Source organism: Scleropages formosus, chromosome 5, assembly GCF_900964775.1.
Source record: "Scleropages formosus chromosome 5, fSclFor1.1, whole genome shotgun sequence".
Lineage (NCBI taxonomy): Eukaryota > Metazoa > Chordata > Actinopteri > Osteoglossiformes > Osteoglossidae > Scleropages > Scleropages formosus.
In genome coordinates, this window is record NC_041810.1 from 2052770 (window position 1) to 2066039 (window position 13270).

At 42.8% G+C, this 13270-nt stretch overlaps 1 protein-coding gene across 2 annotated transcripts; it reads right to left on the reverse strand.

Moving 5' to 3' along the window:
* Positions 1-924: 924 nt before the first annotated feature.
* Positions 925-13224, reverse strand: optn (optineurin). Of its 2 annotated transcripts, none has more exons than XM_018739505.2 (14): positions 13126-13224; positions 10552-10756; positions 9922-10073; positions 8601-8738; positions 8280-8344; positions 8062-8193; positions 7489-7633; positions 6547-6662; positions 5907-6416; positions 5671-5746; positions 5145-5285; positions 3247-3389; positions 1917-2008; positions 925-1629 (listed from the first exon to the last, which is right to left on the reverse strand). In XM_018739505.2, exons 2-14 carry the CDS (start codon positions 10718-10720, stop codon positions 1496-1498), a joined length of 2013 nt encoding a protein of 670 aa, XP_018595021.2. In that variant the 5' UTR covers positions 10721-10756; positions 13126-13224; the 3' UTR covers positions 925-1495. The 2 variants fall into 2 exon arrangements, with proteins under 2 accessions (XP_018595021.2, XP_018595022.2); XM_018739506.2 differs by having other exon boundaries at positions 10552-10759.
* Between the last annotated feature and the right edge of the window lie 46 nt (positions 13225-13270).

Consider the following 13270-nt stretch of genomic DNA (forward strand, 5'->3'; position numbering starts at 1 on the left):
TCACAAACTCTGTATCCTGTTGTGATACTTTGCTTCAGTATATCTGACAGAAATCTATCCACTATTACAAAATATATTTGTTTACAGCTTTTCCTCCTATGACAGGGTCTAGTACAATGGAAAACTGTTCTATGTTGCTATTTATAGCATTTTTTCATACCACAAGCTTATTATTCAGGACAGCATTTTTCTCTGTAATGTGGTAATTTTATGCTCACAGGTTTTTTTTATTTACTGTCTATGGGCTTTACTCTGCAAAACATGTAGACACTATGCTTCCTCTATAATAAAGCTAAACTTCATATACTTCACATTTCCTACTTCCTATCACGTTGACAATGTCAGGCAATCACAGCACGGATTATGTTAAACCAAACTCACACCTGGAATAGCAAACATTTAGAAATAAACTGTATAAACATGTACATTTTAACACAATTTAAATAATATAATCAGCTTTTACAACATGAATACCCTTACACTTTAATAAATTAAGTATTTCTTGTGGTTTATGAATGGGAATTTAAAGGTAACACTAATGGTGCACTAATGATTCACTCTTATACAATTCATGTTATGAGATTTAATAATTTGGAATGTAAGTGAGCAGCACAGTGGCACAGCAAGTAGCACTGCTGTCTCACAGTGCCTGGGTGGTGTGAGAGAATGTGGGTTTGATCCCTGCTCAATCTGCATGAAGTTTGCATGTTCTCCCTGTGTCTGTGTGGGTTTCCTCTGGGTGCTCTGGTTTCCTCCTGTAGTTCAAAGACATGCTGTTCTGGTTCCCCCATAGTGTGTGACACAGAGAGTGTATTTCAGTGATGTATGAATGAGTGATCCATTGTAAGTAGTGTATCTAGCAGTGTAAGTCACCTTGGTGGATAAGGTGTGTGGGCTGGTAACACTACATAGTATCTGTTGTAAGTCACTTCAGAGAAAAGTGTCTGCTAAGCAAATAAATGTAAACTTATTTTGGTAATATCTGTAACAAAGTTTGGCAGTGTTACTATTGTCCTACATAAAAGACTTTTTTTTTTGGTTCATTTTAATTTCAGGTGACACTGTTTTCCAAAGGAGCCTACTACATTTTTTGCCTTAAGAGATAACAGTAATTTGATCCATAATAACAAAAATGTACCTGATAGAGTGACTTCAGAGAACAAATTAACCCTGTGTAGCAAGGAATCAATCACATTCTAGCAGAACTTTTATGCAGAGATGTGCTTTCAAAATACCCTTTTTCAGTATATCTTAACAGCTTATTTTCAACATATACTTCATCACATTCTGCCTGGCCTAGAAAAAAAAAAAACATAACTGGACACTAGAGGAAAAACATTGGTCAAAGTGCCATTGAGAAACCCATTGTTAAGATTTAGAAACCCTGTATTGAGGTTTTGCAGAGGCCTTCAAACAGCGAGTGCTGATAAACATACTCTTCTTTCCAATGGTGGGAGTTGGGCTTGGAGTACCAGAGAACTGCTGGCTCAAAGGCTCAGGTGATGCATTCCATGATGTGGATCTGGAGGCTGTCCAGATCAGGATGGACTCCCTGGCATTTTGGGCAGATGTATTCGGTCAGGGGCTCCTCGTCTGGACCCAGGTCTGCTCCACCTTGGCTTACTGGCTCTAGAACAGTCAGACATGCAGATGAGCTTGACAAAAGTAGAACAGATGGAGAATGATGTGTAAAAACTGCTGATCATTTCACCAATGGCTGGACTCCTTCAGAGAGTACAGGCTTTCTTGTGCATTTCTTTTGGAAAAATATTTTGAAAATATACTGTCATACAGACAAATCAGTTTTTGAGTTATTCACATATTAAAACAGTGGAATAGCAGTACTATACAGTATAAGAAGAACAATTATGGAATAGTTTCAAAAGGTACAACCACAACTCAAGACCCCAGCTTACCTCCAGCTCTTTGTGAGCTGAGCAGTGTTGCGACCCCCCGCGGGTGGACAATGTCTGCCTTGTGTCGACGCTGGAGCTCATTCAGGGATTGCCTGGAAGAAAAAGCAAAGAGATGACTCACTAGTCTGGTCCTTGGTATGGCTGTCATTGTACCAGCCATTAAAAGACACACTGGCCTCTCACAGTCACTTAGTCCTTTTCTGTAACTACACTGGGTCTTCAGCTTATGAACATAATTGGAACCAGAAGTCTGTTCATAACACAGTTGATTTATCAATCCAACCACTATGTCACATCAATACAAGCTTAATAAGAGACATCCCTCAATGCATTCACAGGCTTGGTTCTGTAAAAACATCAGATAAAGGTAAAATTGTTTAAAATTTTGCTGTATGACTTTATAACCATTTTCACCAACCATTTGTCTTATGCAAGGTTGCTGTGTTCCACAGTCTATCCTGGAAACACAGGGCTTGAGGCAGAATACACCATGGACAAAATGTCAGTCTGTTGTAGCACTTTTTAAGTTTCTGTTATTAAACTGAAATAACCCTGTGCAACATTTGTCAGCAACTATCCACTTTCAGTTTGCTTTATTATCTATACAATCAATAAAAGTATAATACCTCGATTTATTTGCTGGGTGAGTTCTGTAAAAGTGTCAGCCATAATTATAATAAATAAAAATACATTATGCAATGAACTTTGACCAGCATTAAACTTAAAACTGATTTAAAGCGACTGAAAATAAAAATAAGCAATGTACACAAGCTCATGTTTAAGGTTGAAATCTGATAAATATAAGCAAAGTTTGTCACATAGTTATTAATCACTGACACTCAAGAACACCAGACAGGAGCTGTAAACACTGTGGTAGCAAGTTGAAATAAACTCGTGCCACACTCCTATTCTTTCTGGGTGCTCTTTACTGCAATCTAATAGCAGGAAGTTCCATAATAAACACATTTTCAATAATACAGAAGTAAAAAAAAAACTAATGTAAAAAAGCAGCTTCTTTAAAACTTGGTGGCTAACACGTTTGTAATATTAGGACCCAGTATAGAGAAAAACAAACGCAAAAAGGAACGCAGCAGTCTGTTACATACAGTTTGCTACATAGCCAATAGCACCTGTCAATGACTGACTTGTAGAAGGCATGTAACTGACAGCAGCTTCATATAACACACGTATCTGACTCGCTAAGGGGCTTCCACCCATCTGTTCCATGTACACATGCTGTGACCCTCCAACTTGCTGTCTCCCCTATCTTTAACTCACACATCTGTCTCCCCAGGTGGCCATCCGTCTCAGTCTCTAACACACTGTCTACCTGCCGAGACCCTCCATCTCCTCCTGCAGTCTGCAGTTCTGCTCCTTCAAAAGCTCGAGCTCCTCCATCAAGCGCTCTTTCTCCTCGTGGATCTTCTCCCGAGCTGCTCTCTCTGCATAGAAGTCTGAAGAGTACACCTCTGCCTGCAGAAGCACAGTAAACAGGTAACTACACCTGGCACACACCCAGCAACCATTCAGTATGAGCTGGGATTTTGCTGTCATTTTCGCAACAACTACAAACCGGTGAAAAAGAAGAAAGAGCAGCAGGAACAGGTTTTGTTAATATTCTCCTGTTAAAAAGAAGAGATTCCTCCAGAACATCATTTTTCAAGCATACTGTGCATCCATCCATTATTAATAACTGCTTGTCCAATTTAGGGTCCAAGAGGTCCACAGTCTATTCCACAAGCATGAGGCAAGGTGCACTCTGGATGAGGCACCAGCTCATCAGGGGTCAATTTCACACACACAAACTAAGGGCAATTTAGAATCGCCAATCCTTCTGACACAAAAGTTATTACAGGAATTACATTATGAGAAATGCCACATCAAGTATAATAATAACAACAACAACAACAACAATAATAATAATAATAATATATTTGAGCAGCAGCTCGTTGAAATAGAATGGAAAAATTTTGTCAGCGCTCCACCTAAAACCCATCTCTTTGGACTGCGAAGAAACCACCTGTGGTGAACTCACACAAACATGGGGAAAATATGCAAACTCCAGATAGAGTGAGCTGGATTTTATGCTACATCCAAAGTCTCAGCCAAGGAGTTGTAAGGCACCAGTACTGACTCCTGCACCGCTGCGCTATATTTTGAACACATGAATTTCAGTATTTTTTAATCTACTTTATTTTCCTGTTGCGGGGGGGTGCGGTGGCACAGCGGGCTTGGCCGGGTCCCACTCTCTAGCGTGTCTGGGGTTCGAGTCCTGCTTGGGGTGCCTTACGGTGGACTGGCGTCCCATCCTGCGGGGGTCACCTCCATCTCCGGCCTTGGGCCCTGTGTTGCCTGGTTAGGCTCCGGCTCACCACAACCCCGCTCAGAACAAGCGGTTTCAGACTGTGTGTGTGTGTATTTATTTTCCTGTCAATGGGCTTCCTATAAGCCTTAATGTTAAGCTTAGATGTGGAAATGTTTGAATTCACTAATTCTGTTACATTTTCAGATACAGCTAAATGTACTTCTCTGACAATATTATTTTAGGTATCTTGGACTGACAGAGATTACGGATGATGGGGGGCTGATAGAGAGATTATCACTGATGACACAGCAATTACAAGGTATGGTGTCCAGTTCTGCTCCGACAGAAAACATCTTTTGTAATACAAGTAGAAAAAGCCAGAAGACTGTCATCTTGCACACTTCTTAGAAACATAAATCAAAAGAATATCCATGGCCAATCCGATAACCGCTATGGGAAAAACATCAGTTCAGCGATCATACCACAAAGCCCGCTCCACCTGTTAAAAAAAAGAGTTAATGGCTTAGAATCACTTCATGATGGGTAAATTGAATTTATTGACTATGTGTCGGGGGTGCGGTGGCGCAGTGGGTTGGACCGCAGTCCTACTCTCCGGTGGGTCTGGGGTTCGAGTCCCGCTTGGGGTGCCTTGTGACGGACTGGCGTCCCGTCCTGGGTGCGTCCCCTTCCCCCTCCGGCCTTACGCCCTGTGTTGCCGGGTAGGCTCCGGTTCCCCGTGACCCCGTAAGGGACGAGCGGTTCTGAAAATGTGTGTGTGTGTGTGTGACTATGTGTCTTCCATTTCTTCTCATCCATGACAAAACTGATTGATGCATGAATTTTTTTTTGGAAATTACCAGATCTCCACTTATGAAATGCACATGGACTATAGAAAAGGGCACCGTGGGAATTACTTTCCATACCTGGGCTTTGAACAAAGAGATGGTCTCCAGCTCCTGCTCCTTTTTGAAGATCTCCACTTTCATCTCATCTATCTTCTGTTGCTTGGCAGCCAGGGCTTCCTCAGCAGCTGACAGACTGCCGCAAAGGTTCTTCATCTCCTCCTTGGGGTGGCAAGGACAGGGGTCAAGTGTCACATCCCTACACCAAAACTGCTTTACTTTTACTACTATGTGTAGTATTTATCCAAAGAATGAATTCACATACTATGGAAGGTGTCTGAAGGGTTGGAAGGTATTGCTTGCTATGCTAAGAAAAATTCTTTGGATTTAATGAGTAACTGACTTAAACTTAATGATCTTAACACCGACGTCAATGGAGGATCCCCCTGTAATCCAGTACAGATTTCCATTCCATTATGACATAGAAAATGGAATGTGATAATAATAGGATTTACATGTACGGTTTTCACACAAAACTGGTATAATATTTTGTTAAAATGAACAGGGTCAGTGTGCTGAATAGCAGGTTGTCTCCTATACGAATAACCTTATTATTCTTGATTTTCTCCTCAGAATCTTTTACATGTAGGGTGTAAGCCTCCTTCAGCTGAGTGAAATTCTTTCTGTGAAGAAGAGTAGAGTCTGAAATCAGTCTCCCATTAAGACTTTCTATAACACCACCACAATTAAATCACGGAAAATAAAAGTATCATCATCTACACACTGAAATCAAATCACGGTAAAATTCAAAGCTGCATTCTGCAGTCCAGTGTGTCCACCTACCTCCACTGTTCTGCCTTCGTCTGCTCCCTCTTCACCTCTTCCAGCTGCAGCTTCAACTGCTCATTGTCTGTAAGCACCTGCTGCTTGTCAACCACCTCTTGCTTCAGTTTCTCAGTCTCCTTCTGCTTCTCCAACAGTTTCAGTTTCAACTGCTCATTCTCGTCCAGATCCTGCTGCTTGTCTATCAACTCTTGCTTCAGTTTCTCAATCTCCTTCTGCTTCCCTACTAGCTTCAGCTTCAACTGCTCATTCTCTTCCAGATCACGCTGCTTTTCCATCAGCTTTTGCTTCAGTTTCTCAATCTCCTTCTGCTTCTCCACCAGCTTCAGCTTCAACAGCTCATTCTCCTGCAGATCTTGCTGCTTTTCCATCAGCTCTTGCTTCAGTTTCTCAGTCTCCTGCTGCTTCTTCTCAAGCTTCAGCTTCAACTCCTTGTTCTCTTTCTCTACCACATGCTTCCCAACCAGTTGGGCCCGCAGTTGGACCCGGTCCTGTTCTAGGTCCCTGCATCTGCAGAACAAGATAGGCCATGTAAATACTATTGCCCTTGTCACCACCTCGTACCTTCCTTCACCTGCGTGCCACTTCTGTCTTCTCCTTCCCTTTACTCTTTACAGGTAAGACTTTATTCAGGTCTTACTTGTCATGAAGGTTCTTCTTCATGTCCTCCGTGTCCTCCAGCCTGGATGTCAAGCTCTGCAGGTCTTGAAAGACTGCCCTCATTTGGACCTTCAGGCTATCCACCTCTGTAGGAAACTGGGAATCAAGGGGAAACCAACAGCTAGGTCACTGATTTCAGTCCAAAGATGCATGTTTCATATGAACTAGGGAATCTAAAGTTATCATAGTGTGTGTGTGTGTGTGTGTGTGTGCGTGTGTGTGTGTGTATAGGAGAGAGAGTAAATGAGGATGTATGAACCCTGCCTCATGTTGTATGCTTCCAGGATAGGCTCTGGATCACCATGACCCTGCATTGTGCAACAAGTAACTATTGATAATGGACCAGAGGAGACCTTTGCATTAGAGACTCCAGCAGTCACATTTAAGCTATTTTGTGCCTATTTTTCAGCAAATATCAGAACTGCTCTGGACATCTTTAAATTCATCTTTATTGTAATGTGCTATAGGGGCGCGGTGGCGCGGTGGGTTGGACCGGGTCCTGCTTTCCCGTGGGTCTGGGGTTCGAGTCCCGCTTGGGGTGCCTTGCGGCGGACTGGCGTCCCGTCCTGGGTGTGTCCCCTCCCCCTCTGGCCTTGCGCCCTGTGTTGCCGGGTAGGCTCTGGTTCCCCGTGACCCCGTATGGGACAAGCGGTTCAGAAAGTGTGTGTGTGTGTGTGTGTGTGTGTAATGTGCTATATACTATTTAAAACTGTTGTTTTTACTTTTGTTATTTTTATAATTGGCTCATCATGTAATTCCCTTTGTAGCAAGTAATGTACCATTACAGATTTAGTACTGCTCTCAAAAGTGCAACACTGTTTAGAGCCTACTTCTTCAACCAAGACATGACTCTTCATAATAACCAATCTGGGGTAAAAAAGCTCAAAACAGCTGACTGATGCACCAAGCAGTCCCATCTCACCTCAGCCCCTTGCAGTGAAGCCCCATGCACAGTTTGGCCCTCCGTTTTGCATGAGATGGGGCTATGACCTCTTTCCCCCACCAGCTGCGTGGTCTGGGTTTTACTTTCAACCTTTGTGTTTTTTTGCTGCTCAAGTTCTTCAATTCTGATCCCGAGAGAGAGAAAGAGAGAGAGCAATTTATTGATGTACCTTGGCAACCACTTGCAGAATGGCGAGGAGGGGGCGTAGTGGTTAGAGCTGACACCTTTCACTCAAAGGAGCTGGGTTTTAATCCCATCTCCTCTTGTAAAACCATTAAGCAAGGTACTTACCTTGAATTGATACACTAAAAATTACCCTGCTGTATAAATGTGTGAATCCATGTAAGAAGCTTAACACTATACGTTGCTTTGGAGAAAAGTGTCAGACACATAAGTAAATATAACTTGCAGAGATGAAATGCTGCCTCCATGGACTGTGTAATTAGTATGATTTAATGATCTGTCACATGCAGAGCGAGTTACAGCTGCCAGGCCCGAGCAGTGTGGACTCTCACCTCATGTCTCATAGTGGAACCGAGGGCCTGTTCTTACCTCCGTCTCGCATCCTGGAGTTCAAGCTCAAACTTCTCCACCTTCTCCGTCTCTTCTCTGAGGGACTGCAGCAGCCGGCTCACCGTCATCTCCTCGCCCTCCAGGCGGGACTTGGTCGGCTCACTCTGGGGCCTGTGACAAAAACAGGCATTTTAATAGAGTCAGGGAGCTGTGGTTCTACTGCCAGTGTCCATGACTGTACAGCAGGGGGCACTCACGTGCACACTGCAGAAGGGTCCTTTTTTCTGCTCAGCAAACCTGACTCCTGAGGACCTTTCGCCTGCTAAAACCAACATATAAAATATGCATCAAAAAACACTTATTTGGCGTTAGACTGAAATTCCGAAATCCCAGAATGCAGTGCAAAGTTGATTTTTCAAAACATTTCTTACGGCCTGTCAGTAACCATGAGCGTGTACGTAGCTTTGAATATACAGGTATTTCTTAGTGTGTGTGTGTGTGTATATGTATATATATATATATATATATATGTATATGTATATATGCGTATATATGCGTGTGTGAAGAAGGAACCTTACTGTGAGATGGATCTCGACAAGGTCCTCAGGGCAGCTTTGGTTCAGTTTCAGCTGAAGCTCAGAGTTTATTGCCAGCAGATCGTGCTTCTCTGCCTGCAGCCGTGCCAGCAAAGCCTTAAGCCCCTCAGGCTCTGAACCCTGAACCCCAGACACCAAAAGAACACATAAGTGAGTCTTTCAAGCAAGGAAATCATAACAATAGCAGTAAAATTTGGTTCATGTGGTGGAAAGAAACAAACTAACTGTACTTAAGAATTACCCGTCTGCATCTAAGTCTCTCTTTTTGCTAATGTAATGTACACATTGTATTTTCTGTGAAACGTATGCTGCTTTGAAGAAAAGCGTCTGCTATATGAATAAATGGAAATGTAAATCTAGCAGCACAACTGGGTCCTCAGCTTACAACCATACCTGAAGACTGTTGTTAACTTGATTTGTTTAGAAATCTAACCGCTATGTCACAATCAATAGGAGCTTAACAATACAAATACCTCTCATTTTATTCACAGGTTAACTTCTGTAAAAACTTTAGATACAATTATAATGAATCACCCTCTTGTCCTGCTCAAGGTCACTGTGTTCTAGAGTCTGTCCGGGATACATAGAGTGCAACAATGGGTACACTGTGGACAGGTTATTGTTTCAGTGACTTAAATCACTAGGTTAAAATTAAGTCTACTTTAAAAAAACCATTTTGTTTCCACCAGCTGATATTTAATGACGAGCGCTCGCTGATATTTCCCATAAAAATATGCCATCTTGTTATTTACCACCAGCACTCACAAGCATCAGAAGTGAGCTGTAAACAACATGGAAAAAGTTGAGTTTGTCTGGACTCACACCCTTATTTTGGGTGCCTTTCACTGTCAAATAAATTTTGCTTGTGGAAATGTCGACAAAATCAAAAAAACTTTGAAAATATGTAAATAAAGAAAACTCAATAAAAAATAAACTGTAAATAAAACATTTCTACCTTTGAAAATTCATAACTCACATGTTCATAACAAGTGAATCTGGTGTACCTTGAAGGAAAGTAGTAAGACATTGCCACTGCACCACAACAGCTTGGATGACCCCATACATTTACATTTGTTCATTTACCAAAAACTTCTGTTCAAACTAAACTGCAAATCAGAGTAAAAACAGTACAACAACAACAGACAAAGAGTTTCACATACAGATATGCCACTATCAAAGCACTAAATAATCAGTCCACACAATGTTATAAAGTAAATGGCTAAGGAATCATTTAAATCTCCCATTAGCCCATGTGTCCTGAGCATGTGCTGAGGAGCGTGTGCCAAGTGTGGGGTCACCTCACCAGGTGCTCAGCGGTGTTCTCTAGGGCACAGAGCTGAGCTCTCAGTGTCTCGTTCTCCCTCATGAGGGCGGTCTCGCGCTCCTGTTTCTCCTTCCAGGCCAGCAGGGCTTCGAAGCGCCCCTTCGTGGAGCAATCGGCCTGCTTCAGAGCTTCTGCAGGAATAGGACACGAAGATCACAAAAACCATCACTGAACTTTCCATGTTCTCTCCAAGCTGCACAGCAGAGAAAAGCACCTGCAGAAAGATAAGTGTGCCTAAATGTAAATGTAAAAAACATGCAGAAGCTGCTTTCATTAATAAATCTTTGAGCTGTGAATGAATAAAATGCAGAATACTGAGTTATTTTGGATGAATAAAAAACATTTTCTATGTAGCTAGAACACATACTGGCTGAAGCCGTTAGTCCCGAGCGGGGTCGCCGCAAGCATGAACCTAATCCGGCATTGCACGACATGGGGGTACATACCCAGGAAGGGACAGCAACGGTTTACACTGTGTTATTCCCAAGTCTTTATCGCTAAGTCATTGTACTGTATTTATGCCTCTGTAGCCTCATGCAAACAACCTTTAGGTTTCACAAAGTTCTCATCTGTTTCAATGTGGTATCAGTGCAGATAGGATGTGCCCACCTTTCAGCTCCTTGTTCTCCTGGATGATGATGCTCATCTGGTGAAGCAGCTCTTCCTGGGAACCCAGGGCCAGCGGAGGGCCCCCGGCAAGACTGGAACCAGGGGTCTGAATGCTGCCGTTTACCATGCCGGAGTCTCCCTCTCCCCTGTTTACTGTGCTAGAATCCATCACGCCACTGGATCCAGTTCGTACATATGGAAGCAACTGCTGGAAACAGAAACACAGTTAACCCTGTATTATATGAACTTGTAATGTTAGTGGATTGTTGATTCCAGTTTTGCATTATTTTCAGTATTTGTGCAGCTATTATTATTGTTACAACAATAATCGCTGAGCCGAGACTCATAGGAGGGCACAAAGTCCCTCGCGAAACATGAGAACCCAAATAGAGGTGTCCCCCGTTATACGGTCCGTATACAAAGAGTCTGTAAAGCGGGAGGTCCTTTCACATTAGTTTAAATGAGGAAAGGAAATGATGCGTCCCTGGACTTCACGCACATGCGCAAATATTTCCACCAACATTTAATACCGGTCTCAAGACATACAAATGAAACATGAAGATGACAACATGTAAAAATAATCAAGAAGGTAAATTAACAAAGACTAAACTGGGCAGAAATTGTATTTCTTTATGAAGGGGGTGCAGTGGCGCAGTGGGTTGGGCCACGGTCCTGCTCTCTGGTGGGTCTGGGGTTCAAGTCCCGCTTGGGTGCCTTGCGATGGACTGGCGTCCTGTCCTGGGTGTGTCCCCTCCCCCTCCGGCCTTACGCCCTGTGTTACCAGGTAGGCTCTGGTTCCCCGTGACACCATATGGGACAAGCGGTTCTGAAAATGTGTGTGTGTGTGTATTTAGCAGATGTTTTTTTTTTCCACAAAGCGACGTAAATCTCAGAGAGAAGAAGGAAAAAAAAAAAAGTGCCTCATCAAATTCCAGAAAGAAATTTGGATGCAGAGAGACGTGATTCTTCAGTCCAGTCAATTTCTCACGTACCATGGTACAAACCAGTAGACATTACACATCATGTAATAACAGAAAAGCTTTCCCGTTATTAAAGAAACTTATTAAAGTTATGAAACACAACAAACACGTACACCTTTCGAGCACTTGGATGTGAATCCGAAAGAGATGAGTTCAAAAAAATACATTTAAAAATAAAAGGAAAACATTTCTCAAAACTGTAATAAAACAAAGGAGAAAATAATGCAAAATTAAGGAGACGTAATCAGACGTTGTTGAAAAGTCGGCCCTTATTTGCCTCCTGATTTCTAAGTGAGTGGTAAAAACTCTGCGTCTGACTGGCTCACGATTTCCACATCCTTGTTGAAAAGTCTGCGCCTCATTGGCTCCTGATTTCTAAGTGAGTGGTAAAAACTCAGCGTCTGATTGGCTGACGATTTCCACATTGTTGTTGAAAAGTCTGCGCCTCATTGGCTCCTAACTTCTAAGTGAGTGGTAAAAACTGTGCGTCTGATCGCTTCTCGGCCTTTTGGCTAAGCTCAAAGTGTAGTCTGATTGGCTGATGATTTCCACATCGTTGAAAAGTCTATGCCTCATTGGCTCCTGACTTCTAATTGATTGGTAAAAACTCTGCGTCTGATTGGCTCACGAGTTCCACATCGGTGATGAAAAGTCTGAGCCTCATTGGCTCCTGACTTCCAATTGAGTGGTAAAAACTCTGCGTCTGATTGGCTCACGATTTCCACATCCTTGTTGAAAAGTCTGCGCCTCATTGGCTCCTGATTTCTAAGCGAGTGGTAAAAACTTTGCGTCTGATTGGCTGACAATTTGAATTTCTACATCGTCGTTGGAAGTCTGCGCCTCACTGGCTCCTAACTTCCATGAGACTTATAGGTTAATGATTTACGCGTCACCGAGGAAAAGTCCAGCGCAAAACCCCGGAAAAAAGTCTGTAATACCGGGAACAGTCGGTCCTATGGTGAACATACGGGCAATTTTTCTAGGGCCGTCGTACCGAAAGTCTCTAATTTACTTGAGAGTCCATATGTCGGGGTATTCCTACTGTGTTTTCACACACAGCACCTCAGCTGTAGTTTGCACAAATAATGACACTGCGATTATTTATAATTAATAACCAGAAACTCTTCCTAGAGCCCCATGGTCACCATGATGGTGCAGCTCAGTTCACCTTTTACTTTCGTTTGTTTTCACACGGCATCATCTAGTTTCACTTTCATGAACCGCAAAACTGATGATGTAAACAGTTTCCAGAAAAAGCGGTCAGTTGCAGACAATCTCATGAAAAACTATAAGAATAATCTCACTTCATTACACTCAATAACGGCACGCAGCGCGGTGCTCGGGATTGTTCTCTTGTAACCGAAATATCCGTTCGAATCACGAATGATCGAATCCCACTCCACTGCTAAAGGGTACTGACCCTGAAGTGATGGTCCCTGCTCTACAGACGGGTAAATTTAGTGTAAAGTCTGTTACCCGGCAGTGCAAGTCACCTTGAACAAAGTGGTATCACAGCTAGAAGTGATGACACTGAATCATGACTGTTAATTAAAAATAAAACAGTAGTATAATGAGTTGGCGGCAGTTCACCTACACCACAGTAAAGAAACGGCTCTTCCGGGGGGTCCTCGGCTCGCCTCCGTTGGGGTGCACGTTGAAACAGAAAGCGAAAGGCTCGGCGCGCGTCCCACGCGCTCACACAGCATACGTCAGGTGTTTGGTGCTCGTGCGGCTGTCTG